The following is a 20,992-nucleotide window of genomic DNA, read 5'->3' as shown; positions in this document are numbered from 1 at the left end:
GAAGGTATCTGCTGGTCGGACTATAGGTCTCGGTGAAGCCAAAAGGTTCACAACAATGCTCTGCCGCAATGTCTGCACAGTAAGGTAGGGCTACTCTACTGCTTGTAATTGATCACTGGAGAACTCCCAGAGTCCTCCAGAACGAATGACTAGCTGACCTATATACTAGCTATCTTTGGGTGCTCTCATGTGCTCTATAGAGCTCCCTAGAGCTTGGTGCTCTGTTGACTCCATCGAGAGCTTGCATTCCTTCGTGCTGATTGGCTTAGCTCCCTAAGCTCTCGTCTGCTCTCTAGAGCACCTTAGAGCTCCTTCTTATTGGTCCTAAACGATTGGTTCGGGTGCGCCCTACGCCACCCGTCGGGTTGTCCCACCTGCAGCTGTCTTGTTGGCTTAATTCGTGACATTCGGATATATATAGACTACCGATAGCTGAATAGAGTGATTATAAAGAACCGGTACCCCTTGCCACTTATCTCGTAGCTCCGAGATCAGTTGGTAGGAGCCTAATACTTTACTTGTCTTAACCTTCCGATAGCATACGCCTATATTGGCATTAAGGAAGGGGATAAATAGAAGACGGTGTTTCGTACTCCCTATAGCTATTCTAAGTATTTTATAATGCCCTTTGGATTAACAAATGTACCGATAACTTTCTAGGCGGTCGTTAACTATACGATCCGCCTATTCCTCGACTAATTCGCAGTCTATTACTCAGATAATATCTTCATCTTCTCCAAAATACTCGAAGAACATAAGAAATATATAAAGGTAGTACTAGATATACTCTATAAGCATAAGTTATTAGTCGATAAGGACAAGAGTAAATTCTATGTTATAAAGACAGTGTTTCTTAGATACGAAATTTCGCCTGGTAGAATTAGAATAGAGCCAGCAAAGATCGAAGCAATTAAAACATAGCTACGACCAACGATAATAATAGAGATACAAGGATTTATCAGATTCGCCAACTTCTACCAGATGTTCATTAGGAACTTTAGCGACCTTATATGACCTCTATACGAACTTATAAAGAAAGATATTGAGTTATGATAGGAAGCTGAGTATAAGCAAGCATTTTAGAGGATCTGCGACGCAATTATCGCCGATCAAGTGCTCTAGTTGCTAGACCTATAGAAGCCATTCGAGGTTAAAACTGACGTATCTGACTACGCGATCAGGGGACAACTTAGTTAGCGCGATGAGTATAGGAAGCTGCACCTAGTTGTATTCTTTTTAAAAAGGCTCGAAGGACCATGGCTTAACTACCCAATCCACGATAAGGAGTTGCTAGCTATTATCGAGGCTTTTTAAGAATGGAGACTATACCTTAGTGGCACGACTTACGAAGTCTAGGTTTATATAGATTATAAGAACTTATAATACTTTACTACTATGAAGGTATTAAATGGACAATAGACTCGATAGGTAGAGTTCCTCTTGGAATTTAACTTTAAGATTAGCTATAAGAAGGGCTCGAAAAATATACGGGCAGATACATTGAGCAGACGGCTAGATCACTTTAGGAATAGCCAACTAGAAGCCTTACTACTATTACTTTAATAATAGCTAGATAGTTCCTTCCGGTATACTCTCCAACTGATAGAAGATCTCGACGATGATACGCTTCTATAATAGGGTAAAGATCCTGATATACAACCTCTATAACCGCTTGAAGAATACTATATAGTTTTCAGAGAAGAACGGCTAGGAAAAGACTTCTAAAACCGGAAGCAGGACGACGTAGACGAAAAGGTAAGTATCTTTTAGAGAGATAGAGCGTTATAGTATAATGGCAAGGCCTATTGTCACGAATTAAGCCAACGGGACAGCTACAGGTGGGACAACCCGACGGGTGGCGCAGGGCGCACCCGAACCAATCATTTAGGACCAATGAGAAGGAGCTCTAAGGTGCTCTAGAGAGCAGACGAGAGCTTCAGGAGCTAAGCCAATCAACGCAAGGAAATGGAAGCTCTCGATAGAGTCAACAGAGCACCGAGCTCTAGGGAGCTCTATAGAGCATATAAGAGCACCCAAAGATAGTCAGTATATAGTCACTCGTTCTAGAGGACTCTAGGAGTTCTCCAGTGAGCAATACAAGCAATAGCCTCTACCTATTGTGCAGATATTGCGGCCAGCATTGTTATGAACCTTTTGGCTTCATCGAGACCTATAGTCCGACCAGCAGTTACCTTCGACCGGCGAACCCTTTCAGAGGCAGGACTGCCTATGGTTTCGTCATACGTTGCTCACTCCCTTGACTCTATTACGGTTCAGAATCGAAGGTAACATCAATTATCATGGCGCCTTAGACACCCAGCACCCTAGGCTCTTAGGGCCAGACTGCGACCATACAGTAGATACAGCAGGTCATCAAAGCCCTCAATATAAGGATTGCCTAACTCGAGGCCTAGAAAGACAATACCACGGCCCTCGACGCTCTTAATGCCAAAATCACCTAGCTCGAGGCCGAGAACGGTAATATATAGCAACTCGTCAACGAGGCCTATAACGGTAAGCCCAAGGACAAAGCCAAACTCGAAGCACCCCCTAAGTATAGAGGCGATAAAGAAGGACTTACTAGATTCCTTATATCTATAAGGGCCTACTTTAAGTACTACCCGGACAAGTTTATAGACGAATCCGCTAAAGTCATATTTATCTCCTCGCGGCTCGAGGGGAAGGCACTTTGATAGTTTGAACCCACTCTTAAGGATTGGCTAACCAATAGTATAGACGCTTAGGACGACTTCACCATTGAAATTTTTAAATCGTATAATAAATTCAAGAAGGAGATCCAGAAGGTGTTTAGAGACTATAATAAGAAGCTCTATATATAGGAGCGACTCGTATACCTAAGGTAGACAAAGTCGGCGGCTGCCTATACTATATAGTTCCGCCAGGATTCACTTCGGTATAAAATCAATGACAAAGGTCTTATATAGTTGTTCTATAACGGCTTAAAGAAAGAAGTTAAGAATGAACTATATTAGAAAGACCGACCTAATACGCTTAACAAATATATTGCTATGGCTATCTATATTAACGACCGGATTTACGCCAGACACCAGCAGCGCAAGGGATACGGAATATAGCCTATATTTGTCAAAGCCAACGATAAAAAGAAGCAACAGTACCCTAGCACGTCGTATAGCACCTACGCTAGTCCTATAGATATCGACGCCACCTAGCGTAAAGATAAAGGACGGAAGGACAAGTCCCAAGTCACCTGTTTCAACTATAGCAAGAAAGGGCACTTTAAATAGGAATGCCGCAGCAAAAAGAATTAGAAGCAGGTGCCCGGCAAGGAAAACGCCACGATCGACAAGTCAACATATATGGTTGAAGTAGCTGCGGCAAGCTATACCAAGGATAACTTCGACAATATAGTCGACTAGGGCATAGCCGAAGGAAGCATCAACGACTCCTCCCGGTCAGGAAGTAATAGCCCCTACATCACGTTCGAAGAGCCTATCACAGGCTACGATATCGCTGCCGCCGTAGCGTTATAACTTGCAGAAGGTTAGAGATTCTAGCTAACCCAGAACAAAGAAGGTCAATAGAGAACACGACAATCGGATAACGAACCTATTGGCCCGAACCCTATCTTTCTCGCTTAACGCCTCCAGGAGGTTGAAGAAGAACAAGCCGAGCTTCGAACGGTTACCCGAAGACTCGCGGAAGAAAAGGCTCAGGCTATAAGCCAGCTGGAATTCGTCAAGGCCAAGTTAGTCAGGGTCTAGGAAGAGCACCACTCGAACTTATAGGATGGACCGGCATAAGACCAAGGCCAAAATAGGAGGAATGGCGGAATCAAGAACCCCAAAGCTGAATACTAGAAGGCCTAGAACCAGCGAAGACTCAAGGGACAGGAACCACAAGATTAGGACACTTTTTAGAATAAGAAGCCGTATAATAGTATAGGGGATAGCAACGCGGTGCACATCTGGATTGGATTCGGCCCGCGCTACAAACCCTACGAACAAGACGTACTTCGACTCCAACCCTAGCGATACGACTACATCTACGTCCTATAGTTCCAGTACATCGCGTACGAATGCCGATACTATTTCCGATCAAAATTCGACAACGACTTTTGGCCTAATAGGCCTACCGACCAAAATAGAGAACCTCGACTAGTCCTATAGGTTTAGGATATAGGAACCGGCGCCGACTAGTTCCTATAGAAGGTCGAGAGGACCAATACCTACAATAGAATCAGGGTGACACTATAAAGAACCCAGCCAGAAGACTGCCAGCAGTGGCCTAATAGCACTCGATAGTGCAAGAGCCAGGATTACTTAATCCACATATAAGCAAAGCTCTAAGAGCATCACGAACACAAGATATATATACAAAGATAGATAACGCCTCGCGAACACAAAGATAGATAACGCCTCGCGAACGACGGCAGGAAGAAAGAAGAGCCAATGAAACCCGACGGTTATTCAAAGAACTCCCAAGACTTGGACCGCAGGACGGTAACCGAGAGGTACAGGAGGATAGGGACGCCTATCCAGATACTAGGACGGAGTTAGGAAACGGCTCAGGGCCCTCCAAGGGGCCCGAAAACCACTAAATCCATTATAAAGACAATAGATCCGCAGGTATAGGAAGAACTACGCAAGAAGAAGGATCTACGACCTCCTAGCGAGCATAAAGGAAGCCGCTGCAATATAGGATAACAAACCCGACAATAGAATTTGGGTTACAGCATATTGGAATAAATTCCAGATATTAGCATTGGTAGATAGAGGATCTTAGGTTGACCTTATCTTGCCAGCACTTATCAACCAACTTAGGATCCTATAGGGGATCAAGAAGAAACAATATATTGTTAAAGGACTATTTAATACCTAGTGGGTCTAACGAGAAATAGAACTACTTATGATTATAGTAGAAGGGAAAACTACTAAGGTAGTATTTGACATTGTTAAAATAGGGCCTAAAAAGGATATAATCCTTGGACGCCTATAGCATTAAGATTACAACCCAGACATCAGTTGGAAGGGAGGTAGCCACCTACGACCTTGAGAACAGAGGCTATATCCGACCAATAAGATAGGAAGCATAGACGACAGATCATAGCAGGGAAGATCGCCCTAGGAGGCGGCCCCTATAGATCTACCGCAAGAGACAGACAGTGCCAGGCAACGCACTACGGACTTAGGAAGAGGCGGCAGTCACTAGAACGAACAGCGAGAATTAGCAAGACCAGGCTAGAGACGACGCCACTTGCGACGACGCCCTCGTACGGCTTAGAGAGACATAGACAATATCGAAATCGCTGTCATCTCGATCAACGAGACCGGAGAATTCGAATTCCAGGATTAGGTCACCTAGAGAGAAGCGGCCAGCATTATAGCTAGAAACAAGTTCTTATACTACCGAAGTACAGAGAAAAACGCGGAGACGGGCAAGATCCCGGCAGAGTACTAGGGACACCCGGCGTTCGAAGCCAAGCATCTTAAAGGGCTACCGGACTATGGACCTTGGGATTATAAAATCAAACTCAAGGAAGGAGCCTAGTTAAAGTTCTTCAAGGTATACTATACTAACAAAAAGCAAGATACTAAGTTAAGGAGATATCTTAAGGAGAATCTCAAGATAGGGTATATTAGACTATCGATATTACTAGCGGGTTATCTAGTCCTATTTGTTCTAAAAAAGGATAGGAAGCTTCGGATATATATAGACTACCGATAGTTGAACGAAGAGATAGTAAAGAACCGGTACCCCTTGCTACTTATCTTGCGGCTTCGAGACCAGCTAGTAGGCGCCTGTTACTTTACTTGTCTTGACCTTTTAATAATATACGCCTATATTTATATCAAGGAAGGGGATAAATAGAAGACAGCATTTCGTACTCCCTATAGCTATTATAAGTATCTTATAATACCCTTCGGATTGACAAACGCACTAGTGACCTTCTAGGTGGTCGTTGACTATGCGATCCGCCTATTCCTCGACCGATTCGCGGTCTATTACCTAGATAATATCCTTATCTTCTCTAAGATACTCGAGGAATATAAGAAATATATAAAGGCAATGCTAGATATACTCTATAAATATAAGTTATTAGTTAATAAGGATAAGAGCGAATTCTATATTACGAAAATAGTATTTCTTAGATATAAAATTTCGCCTAGTAGAATTAGGATAGAGCCAGCAAAGATTAAAGCGATTAAAATATAGCCACGACTAACAACGACGATAGAAGTATAAGGATTTATCGGATTCGCTAACTTCTACCGAATGTTCATTAGGAACTTTAGCGACCTTATACGACTATTGTACGAACTTACGAAGAAAGACATCGAGTTCCGGTAGGAAGCCGAGCATAAGCAAGCATTTTAGAAGATCCGCGATGCGATTATTGCTAACCTAGTGCTCTAGTTACTAGACCTATAGAAGCCATTTAAGGTAGAGACCGACGTATCCGATTATACGATCGGGGGACAGCTAGGTTAGCACGACGAATATAGGAAGTTATACCCAGTTGTATTCTTTTTAAAGAAGCTCGAAGGACTACGGCTCAACTACCTAATCTACGATAAGGAGTTGCTAGCTATCATCGAGGCTTTTTAAGAATAGAGACTATACCTCAGCGGTACAACTTATAAAGTTCAGGTCTATATAGACTATAAGAACTTACAATACTTTACTACCATAAAGGTATTAAACGGATAACAAACTCAATAGGTAGAGTTCCTTTTAGAGTTCAATTTTAAGATCAATTATAAGAAAGGCTTAGAGAATACGCGAGCAGACGTATTAAATAGAAGGCCAGATCACTTTAGAAATAGCCAACCAAAAGCCTCGCCACTATTACTTCAATAATAGCTAGACGGTTCTTTATAGTACGCTCCCCAACCGATGGAAGATCCTGACGACGATATGCTTCTATAATAGGGCGAAGACCCCGACTTATAACCTCTGTAACCGTTTGAAGAATGTTATATAGTCTTTAGAGAAGAACAGCTAGGAAAAGACTTCCAGGACCGGAAAAGGAACAACATAGATAATAAGGCAGGTATCTCTTAGAGAGATAGAGCGTTATAATACAACAGCAAGGCCTATATCGCACTATAGGATCAAATAGAACTGATCAAGATACTTCACAAGTCGAAGCTCGGAGGATATATAGGAATCACCAAAATAGTCGCCAAGGTTCGGCAATACTATAACTTCCTAGGACTTAGGACCAGAGTCAAAACCATTATATAGGAATACAACCTCTATAACCGAAGCAAGTCGGTACGGCATAAACCATATAGACTCTTAGAGCCATTGCCAGTTATAGAACAACCATAGAGTTCGGTGACGATAGACTTCATCACTAAACTACTACTTTCGAAGGATTCAACTACTAGAACAAAGTACGATAGCATCCTTACTATAGTTGACCAACTCACCAAGTGGAGCTACTTCTTCTCGTATAAGGAATCATAGTCAGCAGAGCAACTCGCAGATACAATCTACTGGCATATTGCATCAGTATACGGATAGCCAAAGGAATAGATCACGGATCGAGACACCAAGTTCGCATCAAAATTTTGGCAAGCCCTTATAAAGCGTTTAGGCACGAAGAGCAAGCTTTCAACAGTATACCACCCGCAAATAGATAGCCAGACAGAAAGGCTTAACCAGATCGTCGAACAATACCTCAGAACGTTCGTCAACTTCTAGCAGGACGACTAGGTTGATCTATTGCTAGCAGCACAGCTTGTATATAACACCATACCAACAGAGATAATAAAGGTCACTCTATTCTTCGCGAACTATAGGTACAAAGCAGATTTATACTAGGGACTAGATATCACGGTACCTAGGGCAAAGGTCAAGGTAGAAAAAATATATACGCTATATATAATACTAAAAGAAGAACTCGAGTTCGTTAGGCTCTAGATGAAGAAGTATTATAATAAGTATCGGCTCGAGGGACCTCGCCTTGAGAAAGGAGATATAGTCTACCTTATTTCTTAGAATTTAAAAATGAAACGGCCAAGTCAAAAACTTAACTTTAAAAAGATTGGACCGTTTAAGGTTGATAAGAAAATTTCGGCATCTAACTACCGACTTTCGTTACTATCAACGATGAAGTTATATACTAACGTCTTCTATATTTCGCTCCTTGAACTAGTACCGAAGAATATATAAATGGCAAAGGATATCGAAGCTAGGGATAAAGAAGAAGAATAGGACGTTAAAGAGATCTTGGACTTATAAATAATTAACGGAAGGCTAGAGTACTTGATTAAATAGCTCGACTTCGGGCCAGAGGAAAACTCATAGGAACCAGCAGAGCACCTCAACTATATAGAAAAACTAAGAGAATTCTACCAATAGAACCTAGATCGGCCAGGAGGGAAATACAAAAATCTCCGGCCGGGTCACGTCACCCCATAGTAACGCGACCTATATAGAGAAGAAGCCCAGATGGGATTTGAACCTATAGTCTCCCAGAGCATTCATTCGGGCGTGATAACCAAGCTATACTACTAAGCCATTTCATTTGTTAGAAAACGGGCAACAAGAACCAGATTAAGAACCCTAGAAGGGAAAGAACAGCTGCAGGCAGCAACGCTACAGACAATACACGCAACGGCAGGCGCGACCAAGACCTGACCACCAGCTACGAACCCCTACTACCTTGGGAAACCGAAGGGCTTCCACCGCCAGAGCCCTATGCGGTCAAGAAAGAAGGACCCTCCCTAATAGCACCCAAGTCCATAGGAGCATCCAACCAGTCAAACCCTGCGAAAGGATCCGGCACGAGGGGCGTTGGCGAAGCAGGTACGGGAGTAGCTACGCGCTTCTTATGTTCCTCATGCTCCTTACGCTCCAAGTCCGAAATATCCCGAAGTTCCCGGGATACCGCTTTCCTTACCCTCTCCTCCAAAGCACGCTTCTACTTGCGGAGACAAAGCAGCTTCACTAAAATCTCCTCCTCCTTACGCTCAAGCTTGTCCTTCTCGGAAATAAAGGAGCGAACTAGTACTATCAGTACCAACGATAGGCAGCGGCAAAAACCAACTCATATATCCCCAGATCGATGCCCTAGATATCGTAGGACGGGCGGTTCATATAGTTATAGGAACTATAACGTTTGGAGGTGCCAGATACCTGACAATCGAGCCTATGCTTATAGCAATAGGAACACTTAGGCATTAGGAATCCAGAAGATACAGCAAAATCGGCGAGGCAAGACCGGCGCTAAGTACTCGACCCGGCTTGAGCTTTTTCGCTTTCGCATACGGTCAGCCATGACTGGCGAAGATAGGAGGATGCAGAAGGAGAAACACTTATAGCTAAGGACTGTTGGCGCTATTTCAGAATACAGGAAGAATAAGGTCGCCGAGGCGTCGACCTCGGAGAGGGGACATCGTATCACAAATTAAGCCAACGGGACAGCTATAGGTGGGACAACCCGACGGGTGGCGCAGGGCGTACCTAAACCAATCATTTAGGACCAATGAGAAGGAGCTCTAAGGTGCTCTAGAGAGCAGACGAGAGCTTCAGGAGCTAAGCCAATCAACGCGAGGAAATAGAAGCTCTCGATGGAGTCAACAGAGCACCGAGCTCTAGGGAGCTCTATAGAGCACATGAGAGCACCCAAAGATAGTCAGTATATAGTCACTCGTTCTAGAGGACTCTGGGAGTTCTCCAGTAAGCAATACAAGCAATAGCCTCTACCTATTGTGCAGACATTGCGGCCAGCATTGTTGTGAACCTTTTGGCTTCACCGAGACCTACAGTCCGACCAGCAGTTACCTTCGACCGGCGAACCCTTTCAGAGGCAGGACTGCCTGTGGTTTCGTCACACCTATGTTGTACTATAGGATTAGATGGAACTAATTAAGATGATCTATAAGTCGAAACTCGGAGGATATATAGGAATCGTTAAAATAGCCGCCAAGGTTCGGCAGTACTATAACTTCCTAGGACTTAGGACTAGAGTTAAAAACTTTACATAGGAGTATAACCTCTATAACCGAAGCAAGTCGGCACGGTATAAACTATATAGGCTCTTAGAGCTATTGCCAGTTATAGAACGACTATGGAGTTCGGTGACAATAGACTTTATTACTAAACTACTACTTTTGAAAGACTCAACTACTAGAACAAAGTATAATAGCATCCTTACTATAGTTAATCGACTTACCAAGTGGAGCTACTTTGTCCCATACAAAGAATCATGGTTAGTGTCACGGGATTACCCGACCTCTGGTTATGTGCCTCTGCTCCAATATTTAAGGTCTGGTCGCATACACACTGCTGTCATCTAGATCTTGCTCTCTCTCTATCGTAATTGTATGTGCGAGCTGACCCGACTGGTGCCCGTCACAGTTAGCAGAGCAACTTATAGATACGATCTACCAGCATATTGTATTAGTATATATATATATTCTCCTACTCCGCTATGCCTAGCTATTTACAAGGCGTGCCGGACCCTCTACTGCTATGTACAAAGGAAAAACCGTACCGTTTAGGCCGGGTGAAAACCTTCATCAAAAATAATAGGAAAGACATGGTTCCAGTGATACACGCTGCTGCAAGTAAAGAAAAAGGCCTTGGGAAGGCCTTGGGCCAACGGCTAGTAGGGTGCTAGCCCAGCTAAGCCGTGGCCACGGGTGTGGTTAGCCGAGCTCCCTGGCTTCCAGTTCCTGATCTAGGTTCTGGGCGAGCCTGTATTCCCCTAGCCGGCCCGAGTTCATCAGCCAACCCAGTACCTTCTTCAGAAGTCTTCGGTTCCGGTAGCCTAGGCCCTGTAAAACAAGGCTAAGGTCCCGGTGGGTGCGTATTAGTTGCCTAGGCCAGATTCTTGGTATAGGTGGTATAGAGCACCAAACTACTAGGTGCTCCACTGTCTCCCGGCCTTCTCCGCATTCGCAATAGGGGGTAGGCTGGTTACGGGCCTTTTGTTTAAAAAGAAAGTCCCGTAGGCCTATAGCCTCCGTACGGGCCTATACTAGTAGGGAGCTCTTGGCCTTTGTAAGGCCTTGGTGTTTCCGTAGGCCTTGGTTTGTGAAGAGAACTGTTGGTAGGCCTTCGTCGGCTAGCCTGGTTGGCTGTCCCTGGACCTGGGTTTTCCACCTGGCCTCCCAAGCTCTTAATAATGCCCAGTCATCCTGGGTCTTAGCCAATGGTGGGCCCAAGGCTTTAGCCTGGGCGTTCCATTCGGCCACTATAGCCGAGGCCTTTTCGACGTCTATTGGCTTTCCTAGGCTCCGGGGCCGGCCCCGTAGCCTCCGGAACCTTCGTTGGAGCCTGTTGCAAGCCCCTTGGATGATTCCTTTGGTGGGCGTCTCGGGGCCTCTGGGCCTAGCCCGGCCTGTAGGGTAGGCTCGTTGAGCCGGCCTTCGAAGTCGGCCAGCCTCTTGTTAAGGTAGAGGTCTAGGGGAGGGATCCAAGTTTCCGTCTCGAGGTTCCGTATAGGGGTGGCCTTGTAGGCTCCGGTTACGATGCGTAGGCTTCGGTTCTGGGCCTTTGCTAGGTCCCTGGCTAGGCCTTGTGGTGGGCCGTTGAGTGTTGTAGGCTTGTGGAAGCTGGATGCCCCATAGGCTATTGCGCTACGAATGCACTTGGTATAGACCTCTCTGGCCCTGATTAGCCCCGGGCCCCAGGTCTTGGCTGCTATCCTTGATAGGGCAAAGTCTTGGGTTCTTAGCTTGGTAGCTATGCTGGCTCCGTGGGCCTTCCAAGAAAGCCTCCAGTCGAGCCAGACCCCTAAGAACCGGGCTGAAGCCGTTGGTTTAACTATAGTATGGTCATGAGGGTGGCCCGGTTTGGCTAGTCGTAGTAGTTCAGACCACTGTTTACGGCCTTTGTTGAAGTGGATCAGCTCTGACTTGGCCCCATTGAATTCCATTCCGTAGGATCTAGCCCACTGTAGGCATGTAGCCCAGGCTTGTTCCAGTTGCCGGCAGTTGATATAGGGGTCCCTTCCAAAGGCTAGGATGTTGGTGTCATCTGCGAATCCCACTAAGCTGACTAGAGGGTGCTTTTCCTTTAGTACTTTATATAGCGAGGCTATATATAGTATAAAGAGGATTGGTGATAGTGGTGATCCTTATGGCACTCCAGCTCGGATGTCGATTTCCGGGGCAAGTTGGCTGTCGAATAGGAGTGTGGCCTTCCGGCCCGTTAGCCACGACCGTAGCCAACCTACAAGCCACTGCGGGAGCCCGAGGTCCCGGACTGTAGCCAGTAACCGGGTATGATTTACCCGGTCGAAGGCCCCTGTGAGATCTAACTGCAATAGGGAAGCCGTAGCGCGTTGTGTCCAGGCCTCTTGGATCTGGGCTACCATAAGCCGAATGGCTAGGTCTGTTGACCTATATTCCCGGTTACCCATCTGCTCGTCGGGTAATAGGCCATAGGCTTCGGCTGCCTCTGTGATTCTTTTGGTAACCACTATTTCCACTACCTTGCCAATGGTAGGAAGAAGCGAAATAGGCCTATAGCCTCTGGGGGTAAGGTAGTCAGCTGGGGTTTTACCAGGCTTTGGGAGCACTATAGCTATAGCCTCCTTTAGCCTGGCCGGCACCCATTGTAGTTCGAGGCATCTCTGGGTGAGTAGTGCGAGGATCCTGTACAACGGCCTACCACAGGCCTTCAATAGGCCTATAGGGAGGTAGTCGTTACCTGGGGCCTTCCAGGGAGCGGCCCGGGCAATGGCATCTTGTATGTCCCTAGCACTAACCACCTGGCTTATTGGGATCTTCAGTTCCCACGGCTGGGAAAAGGTGGGATCTTGGATGTTGGAGAGGTCGGCTGGCGGGCTTGGAAAGAAACGGTTGGCCAGGGCCTGGGCCTTCTGGCCTTGAAGTCCTTAGATTATCACTCTACAAACGTGCTACCTAAGCGTAATCGCGAAGATCCGCCTTATAGAGGTAATCTAATCAGAGAGGCAAGGCCAAACCTCTCTACCGGACCAAGCATAACAATACTAGGCCACGGGACTCCAAGGTTTGCACCTTAAGCCCTCCACAAGAGGCATAATACTTCCTCCCTCTTGGATGACCGACACGCGCGTCCGTCCTCTCCGGCCGGCTATACTACTCCTTCAGAGCCATGAGTTCCTTGTAGCGGCGACACCATACATTTGATCCCCAGCTATAGTACTCTCTAGTACGTCCTATCGGCGGTTTCCTCCCCTATCGTACGCCTCTGGCTAAAGGAGCACGCTCCCCGCCGCGTACGATATTCCTACGGGTCCCTCGCCGAGGGAATAGCTATGTCTCTCCTATAGCCTAGGTACAAGCCAGGGCCATACCTCCGTTATCCTCCTCTCGGTCTAGTATAGCCGCCACAGCCTACCTTCCGCCAAGCGCAACCCTAACTTCTAGCTTCCCGTTGCCTTGCTAGGTCTCCCTCATAAGGCCGACCGTGTCTTGCAGCAGGCCGTCGTACGAGCTGCCATGCCGGTGCAGCTCGCTCGGTCGCTCTGCTACTAACCTGCCCTGATCCACCTGCCTCGCCTCCTATCCTCAGATCCAACTACAGTATTGCAAAGGGCAAAGTGCCTCGCAAGAGGGCCCGGCCGCCCGTATTGCCTCCCTTAACGAGCCCGTATTCCCTCTCTCTCCTGCTCTTATAGTTGGTCGTACGATCGGTCGGCGATACTGGCTTTTGCTCCGTATCCTCGTCGCCGTACGACTAGCCCTCTAGCGTTCGTTGCGGGCGCCCTTAGAACCAGGCAGGGCCGGGGGTACCCTATCTCTTCTTCAAAACGTCGAAAGAGTCAGGTGGTTTTTATACCCAGTATCCCCCTAGTCTTGCAAACTTGTTGCAGGTAGATTGTCGTAGTTATCGTCAATGGTGGTCGTCGTACGGGGTAGTGCGGGATTTTCGGTGCACTCGAAAATCCTCACTTTCTTGTCGCGAAAACCAACAATCCGACAGCCACACGGCCGCGTAGAAGCTGCGCGTCGCTGCAACCCCTTGGAATCGAAAGAACAGATCACAAAGGACCTAATTCCCGATTTTTGCGATGCCCGGCCGCCCGCGTGGGCGGCCCCCGATGTTTGTTCACCGGGAAGGGGACCTAGTATAAATTCGATCGTCGATATAACGTACATGATAAGCGAGCGACGCAGATAAGCGAGCGACGCACTTTCAGTGCGACGCGCCTCCTCTAAACTTTTCCACCAAATACCACCGCAACAAGCTATGCGTAGCCCCTCAAAAGAAGCCAGGCTTCTTTTAGCCCTCGAAGCTATCAAACAGAGCGAGAATCTCAGTATCCGGGCGGTAGCCAAGCTATACAACGTTCCAGAAGCAACAATTCGCCACCGGCGCAAGGGACGTGCTACAAGACGCGATGTTCTAGCCAAGTCGCGTAAGCTTACGGATTTAGAAGAGAAGTCAATAGTTCAGTATATAACTGAGCTATCTACACGCGTATTCCCACCTAGATTAAGTGGTATAGAAGATATGGCCAACCACCTACTATGCGAACGCGATGCGCCCCCTGTCGGCAAACGCTAGGCTTATAACTTTATCAAACGCTAGCTAGAGCTCCGTATGCGGTATATATGCAAGTACGACTACTAGAGGGCTAAATACAAGGATCTACAGGTCATTAGCGAGTGGTTTGCACTTGTATAGAATACTAGGGCTAAATATAGGATTATCAATGACAATGTCTATAACTTTGATAAGACTGGGTTTATAATGGGTGTTATCTTTATAGGTATAGTAGTTACGACCTCGGATGGGTATGGCAAGGCAAAACTAGCTCAGCCTAGTAATCGGGAGTAGGCGACTATAATCTAGGGAGTCAATACCCTTGGCTGGGTTATCCCTCCGTTTATTATCCTAGCCGCATAGTACCACTAGAGTAACTAGTACCAGGAGTGCAACCTACCACTTACCTGGCGTATTGCAACCACCGATAATGGCTGGACTACCAATGCAGTAGGTCTGGATTGGATCAAGCACTTCGATTACCATACGGCACCTCGAACAAAGGGCATATACCGGTTGTTGATCCTCGATGGCCACGAGAGCCACCACTCAACCGAATTCGAGCTCTATTGCAAGGAGAACAATATTGTCATACTCTGCATGCCTCTATACTCTTCCTATAGGCTCCAGCCTCTCGATGTTGGCTGCTTTAGGCCACTCAAGCAGGCATACGGTCGCTAGATCGAGGGCTTAATGCGTATGCATATCAACTATATCAGCAAGCTTGAGTTCCTCTATGCCTTCCGAGAAGCCTTCTTTGCTTCTATGACAGAGAAGAACGCATAGGGTGGCTTTGCAAGGACTGGCCTTATGCCATACGACCCAGAGCGGGTGCTTTCTAAGCTAGATATAAAGCTTCGTACGCCAACACCCCCAACCTCACGGCCCAGCACTGCGCAACCCTGGGTCTTCCAGACACCACATAACCCACGAGAAGCCGACGCACAGTCAACACTTATCAAGACTCGCATTGCGAACCATCAAAATAGCTCCCCAACTTCAATGTTGGATGCTATAGACCAGCTTGCCAAGGGTACGATGGCTGTAATGCACCAGGTGGCCCTCCTTCGGTCAGAGGTCTCTTCGCTTCGCAAGGCCAATAAGGCACTAAGCAAGCGCCGGCGTGCCAAGAAAACACGTGTGCAGCTTGGAGGTTCACTTACTGTGCAAGATGCAAAGGATCTACTAGATCAGACCGCCGTAGGTGGGGAGGTAGTGCAGGAAACGCAGCCGGATGGTAGCGGTTCAGGGGGGGCTCGTACGAAGGTTCGATGCTATAGGGTATGCAGCAGGCCTGGCCATAATGCTCGCACTTGCCAGGAGGCTGTAGAATCATCTGATTCATCTATTTCTGATGTAATTGTAGTTGGTTGCTAGCGTTGTTGTATTATAATTGAGGATAGTTGCTGTAGGGTGGTAGAAAGTGCGTCGCTCGCTTATCTGCGTCGCTCGCTTATCATGTACGTTAGATGGCTCTAGCGATATATTTATTACGCGTATTGGATCAGTCTTTCTAGTATAGTTTATCCTTGACTTCTTCCTTCAAGCCCTCATAGAATAATTATATAAGACCTTTATTATTGATCTCGTACTAAAGTAAGTCCTAGCGGAACTATATAATATAGGTAGCTGCCGACTTTATCTACCTTAGGCGTATAAATTACTCCTATAATAAAGCTTCTTATTATAATCTCTAAACATCTTCTAGATTTCCTATTCAAACTTGTCGTATAACTTAAAGATTTCAATGGTAAAGTCGTCCTAAGCGTCTATATTATTAGTTAGCTAATCTTTAAAAGTAGATTTAAACCATCGAAGTACCCTCCTCTTGAGTTGCAAGGAGATAAACATGACTTTGGTAGACTCGTCTGTGAACTTATCTAGGTAGTACTTAAGATAGGCCCTTATAGATATAAGGAACCTAGTAAGTCCTTCCTTATCGTCTCTATACTTAGGGGGTACTTCGAGTTTGGCCTTGTCCTTAGGCTTGCCATTATAGGCCTTGTTGACGAGCTATTATATATAGCCATTCTTGGCCTCGAGCTAGGTGATTTTGGCGTTAAGAGCTTTGAGAGCCTGCTATATCTGCTGCATGGTTGCGGCCTGGCCCTAGGAGCCTAGGGTGCTAGGTGTCTAAGGCGCTATGATGGTCGGCGGTACCTTCGATCTAAACCGTGATAGAGTCAAAGGGAGTGAGCAACGTATAACGAAACCATAGGCAGTCCTACCTCTGAAAGGGTTCGCCGGTCGAAGGTACTACTAATCGGACTATAGGTCTCGGTAAAGCCAAAAGGTTCATAACAATGCTTGCCGCAATATCTATATAATAGATAGAGGCTATTACTTATATTGCTCACTGGAGGACTCTCAGAGCCCTCCAGAACAAATAACTATATACTTAGCCGATTCTACTGGCTCGCCGCCGCTCGCCAGCTATCGGGGTCTACCCTCGATCACCTTAGGTAGACGGCTACCCAAGTCTATCATGATCGCTTCCGCTCGCTGGCGACTCTGAGCTACCTGGGTTGTTCTTATATGGCCGCTTACAGCTTTCACCCCTGCTGATTAGCTGTGTCTGCTTCCGTTGCGCCCCACTGGGTCTTGCTATATGGTTGGTTCATGACAGACGGTCCCAAAGGGATATTACAACTGGACGAAGTTTATACTAATAACGAAGCAGGAGATAGTTTGGCCAATTCAGAGCATATTATAGGTATAAAGCGATTTAAAGGTCGAACAGATCCCAGTGCCATTAGCAGACCTTACCGCAGTATAGATTCGACTCCTAGACCAAGCAGTGCTAGTGGTATCAGTATATATTGAGGGTGGCAGCGACGAAACACTGGAAGCCGCAATAAGAGAGCTCGACCGGCTAATTAGGAGGTTTAAAAACGGAACGGGAACTAGAATAGATATCGTTCTGGCGGGTGACTTTAACCGCTACGACCAACTCTAGGGTAGAGACGACGTCTTACTAACAAGATAAGGTAAAGGAGACTATATTGTCAACCTCATGGATAAATACTCCCTTCGCAACCTCCTCCTAAGAGGTACAAAGATATGGCAGTTAGGGGACGCAAAAAGTATAATCGACTTAGTACTAGCATCCGTAGAACTAGCGGACTAGCTGCTCAGATATATAATCCACCTCTGCGACTATGGCTTAGACTATAGAGCGATCGAGATAGCTTTCGATATTACGGTGGAAGACCGTCCTAGCGAAATAAGGTTCCTTTTTAAGAATATGCCCTGGGCGGAAATTAGAACCAGAGTGGCAATAAACCTCGAACGTATCTCCTAGGACAGCAGCGTCTAGCAATAGACGGATAGGCTTATGGCAGTAGTAACCGAGGCGGTCTATAGCCTGACACCTAAAGCCAAGCCCTTACTATACTCCAAGTGGTAGTAGACAATAGACCTGACACGGCTTCGCCAGACCTATATATTTTAGAGAAACTAGGCGAGATCGTGACGTAGGATTAGGCAAACGGCACCAGAGCTCGAACAGCGAGGCAAGATGGTAGCTAAGGAGTACTATAACGCTATCTGCAGACAGAAAAGTTCGCACTGGAACGACTTCCCAGCCAAAGACGCTAACATCTAGCAAGCAACAAAGTACTTGCAATCTAGCAGCAGTATAATAAGCGATAAAATACCCCCGCTTGTCCAACCCGACGGTTCCGTTATAGAGAGCAAAGCAGAGCAAGCACAAGCGCTATTAGCCACCTTTTTCCTACCGCTGCCTGCGAGGATTGAAGATAAGGGCCAACGCTCCTAATGGGCACCGGTATATATGCCAGACTTGACAATGGAAGAGGTAGAACAAAAGGTTATATCCGCCAAACCATAGAAGGCACCTGGGGAAGATAGGCTACCGGCAATGGTATGGAGACAGCTCTAGCTAGTGGTCAAAGACAGGGTGCTCTATTTATTTGTACGTCGCTTCGAGACGGTAATATCTCCAACCAGTGGAGAAATGCCAAGATCATCCCATTGAAGAAGCCTGGAAAGAGCGATTACACACTGGCCAAAGCCTGGAGACTGATCTCACTGCTCTCTATGCTTGGCAAGATACTGGAAGCAGTCATTGCAGAACGTCTGTCCTATATTATAGAGACCTTTGGCTTTCTATCTACAAACTACTTCGGAGCCAAGAAAAGACGCTCTACTAAACAGGCTCTCCTGCTACTCCAAGAACAAATCTATAAAGCATGGAGAGCCAGGAAAGTACTTAGCCTGATCAGCTTTGATATAAAAGGTATATATAACGGGGTCTTTAAGAATAGATTGCTCTAGAGGCTTAGGGCAAGAGGCATACTAGAATTCCTAGTTAGATGGATCGATGCCTTCTGCTCTAAGCGTATAGCAACCATTATATTAAACGGGTTCACGTCAGAACAGCAAGAGCTACCCTAAGCGGGCTTGCCACAAGGATCGCCGCTGTCCCCGATACTGTTCCTCTTCTTCAATATAGATCTAGTATAGTATAAAATCAACATAAACGGAGGCTTAGTCGCCTTTATTAACGACTATATAGCCTAGGTTATAGGCCCATTAGCAGAGGCAAACCGCGTAAGCATCTAAGCTATTATAGATAGAGCCCTAGATTAGGGAAGACAAAGCAGCACCTAGTTTGAGGGCGAAAAGATAGCCATTGTATACTTTATAAGGAACAAAGAGTGATCTTTAGAAAGGCCGTTTATAGTCAAAGGGGATACGGTCAAACCATAGGGAAGTACAAAGATCCTAGGGGTTATTATAGACTACGAACTCCGCTATAAGCAACATATTACTAGGACGGCAGCTAAGGATCTTATAGCCGCTCTAGCCCTGAAGAGACTAAAGATGCTTTCCCCATAGATAGCGAGACAACTGTTTATCGCAATAGTAGCCCCTGTCATAGACTCCGCTGCCAGTGTCTGGATATATGCCTGCGGCGAAAAGGCACTGAGCTGGCTGAATAGGGCGTAGAAGATCAGGGCCCTGGCAATCACAGGAGTCTTTCGGACCGTGGCGATGGTCGTAGCAAAGGCTGAAGCGAGCATTCTCCCCGTATGAGAATAATACGCTCAGGCGGCAGCCAGACTATAGATCAATATTTAGATATTGCCTGGGACTTATCCCCTAGCTTGGAAGAAAATCCGGACAATAGTACGATTTGTTTCCCCGTTTTAAAAGATCGCCTATATAGTAGAAGGAATAAAAACCGAACGGATAGAAACAATCCAGAAATATACTATCGCTCCTTGGGCACCTCGCCTATAGCCGATGATTAAAGCTGACCGAGAGAAGGCGACCAAGATAGCCAACAGAGCCATAGGCATCGTGATTGTAACCAGCTCATCCGTAAAGAAAGGCATTGTCAGTATTAGTGGTACCGCACAAGATACTCTCTTTAATAGGACTAGCGAGACCGTGACAAGATTTGCTATAACTCTTGGCACGAGGGAAGAGCAGAACCTATATACAGTAGAACTAGCAGCCATCGCAATGGCCTTGGAGAGGATTCCGGCCAACGCCCGCCATAGATATATCACCATCGTCACCAGGAACTAGTCAGCGCTAGTAGCAATTAGGCAACTGCAATAGCAGTCTGGCCAAGGCACTATACGATAAATCTATGAGTTGGCTAGACAGCACCAAGAAAAAGGGAACTCGGTCGACTTCTTATGGATCCCAGCGGAAGCCAACTTTGCCTTGGGCTTAGAGGCCAAGGCGGCAGCGCAAAGGACAACGAGGCAAGGACAGATACCCAACCTCCAAATGCCCCAAGCCAAGTCCACCGCGATCAGGCTGGCATTGGCCAAACAACGACAGGGGAGAGCTCTCCCGGAAGGCGTAGGCAAATTCTCAAAGGCTCTGGACGTAGCGTCGCAATGTCTGCACAGTAACGTAGTAGCTACTCTATTGCTTGTATTGCTCACTGGTGAACTTTCTAAGTCCACTAGAACGAATGACTAGCTATCCTATATACTATAGGTTTCCCATGGATCACTGCCCGTCTCTGGGGATCCCTTACACTGGATCACCCTAGATCACCAGTGATCCTCTGTGAGCTTTATAGCTGGATCACCAAGCCTTTCTTATGCTAAGCGTGATCCTCCTCTGATTGGTTGTTAAATGATTGGCTGTCGGTGTGCCCCGCGCTCCGACTGCAGCCCCTTGGCCGCTTTATGCGGTTGGTTCGTGACAAGCCGGTTGCGGAGAGCACGTCAATAACGGCCTATTTACGGCCCAAGGGCTAGTCTTTAGGGTTATCCGCATCGAACGGGGAGTTAAAGACGATAAGATAGGGGTCCGAGGTTTTAATAGGGACTTTGTTGGGGCCGAGCTCGATGTCTACGTTGGGAGGTAGAGGAGATATTGCAATAGTATCTTTTGTTAAGGCGTGTTGGAGCCATTTGGGAGGGGAATAATGAAGACGAGTGGTGCTTATCAGATGAAGAGTTTCTAGGCAGCGAACCGGAAAGCTTTATAAGATGGGGTCCTGCCTAAAAGGGATGGGCAACAGGGGTTCGAT

At 46.5% G+C, this 20,992-nt stretch overlaps 1 protein-coding gene and 1 pseudogene across 2 annotated transcripts; both read right to left on the bottom strand.

The window, feature by feature from the left end:
- Positions 1–8,431: 8,431 nt before the first annotated feature.
- Positions 8,432–8,508, bottom strand: B0T15DRAFT_t41 (annotated as a pseudogene). Its single transcript has one exon. The product of its transcript is annotated as a tRNA-OTHER (tRNA).
- A 10,560-nt stretch (positions 8,509–19,068) lies between these two features.
- Positions 19,069–20,342, bottom strand: B0T15DRAFT_522474 (uncharacterized protein). The gene is made up of 2 exons (XM_062868634.1): positions 19,863–20,342; positions 19,069–19,811 (listed from the first exon to the last, which is right to left on the bottom strand). Exons 1-2 carry the CDS (start codon positions 20,010–20,012, stop codon positions 19,656–19,658), a joined length of 306 nt encoding a protein of 101 aa, XP_062723537.1. The 5' UTR covers positions 20,013–20,342; the 3' UTR covers positions 19,069–19,655.
- Positions 20,343–20,992: the final 650 nt, after the last annotated feature.

Source organism: Chaetomium strumarium (genome assembly GCF_033439665.1).
Source record: "Chaetomium strumarium strain CBS 333.67 chromosome Unknown B0T15scaffold_2, whole genome shotgun sequence".
NCBI lineage: Eukaryota > Fungi > Ascomycota > Sordariomycetes > Sordariales > Chaetomiaceae > Chaetomium > Chaetomium strumarium.
This window is presented reverse-complemented; position numbering and strand designations above follow the sequence as displayed.

Excerpts from the sequence above, each read along its gene's own strand:
- B0T15DRAFT_522474 (XM_062868634.1), bottom strand. The coding sequence starts at position 20,012 with ATGGTGATATATCTATGGCGGGCGTTGGCCGGAATCCTCTCCAAGGCC. Across the intron at positions 19,812-19,862 it reads CGCTAGTCCTATTAAAGAGA|CTGGTTACAATCACGATGCC; the intron begins GTATCTTGTGCG and ends TTTACGGATGAG.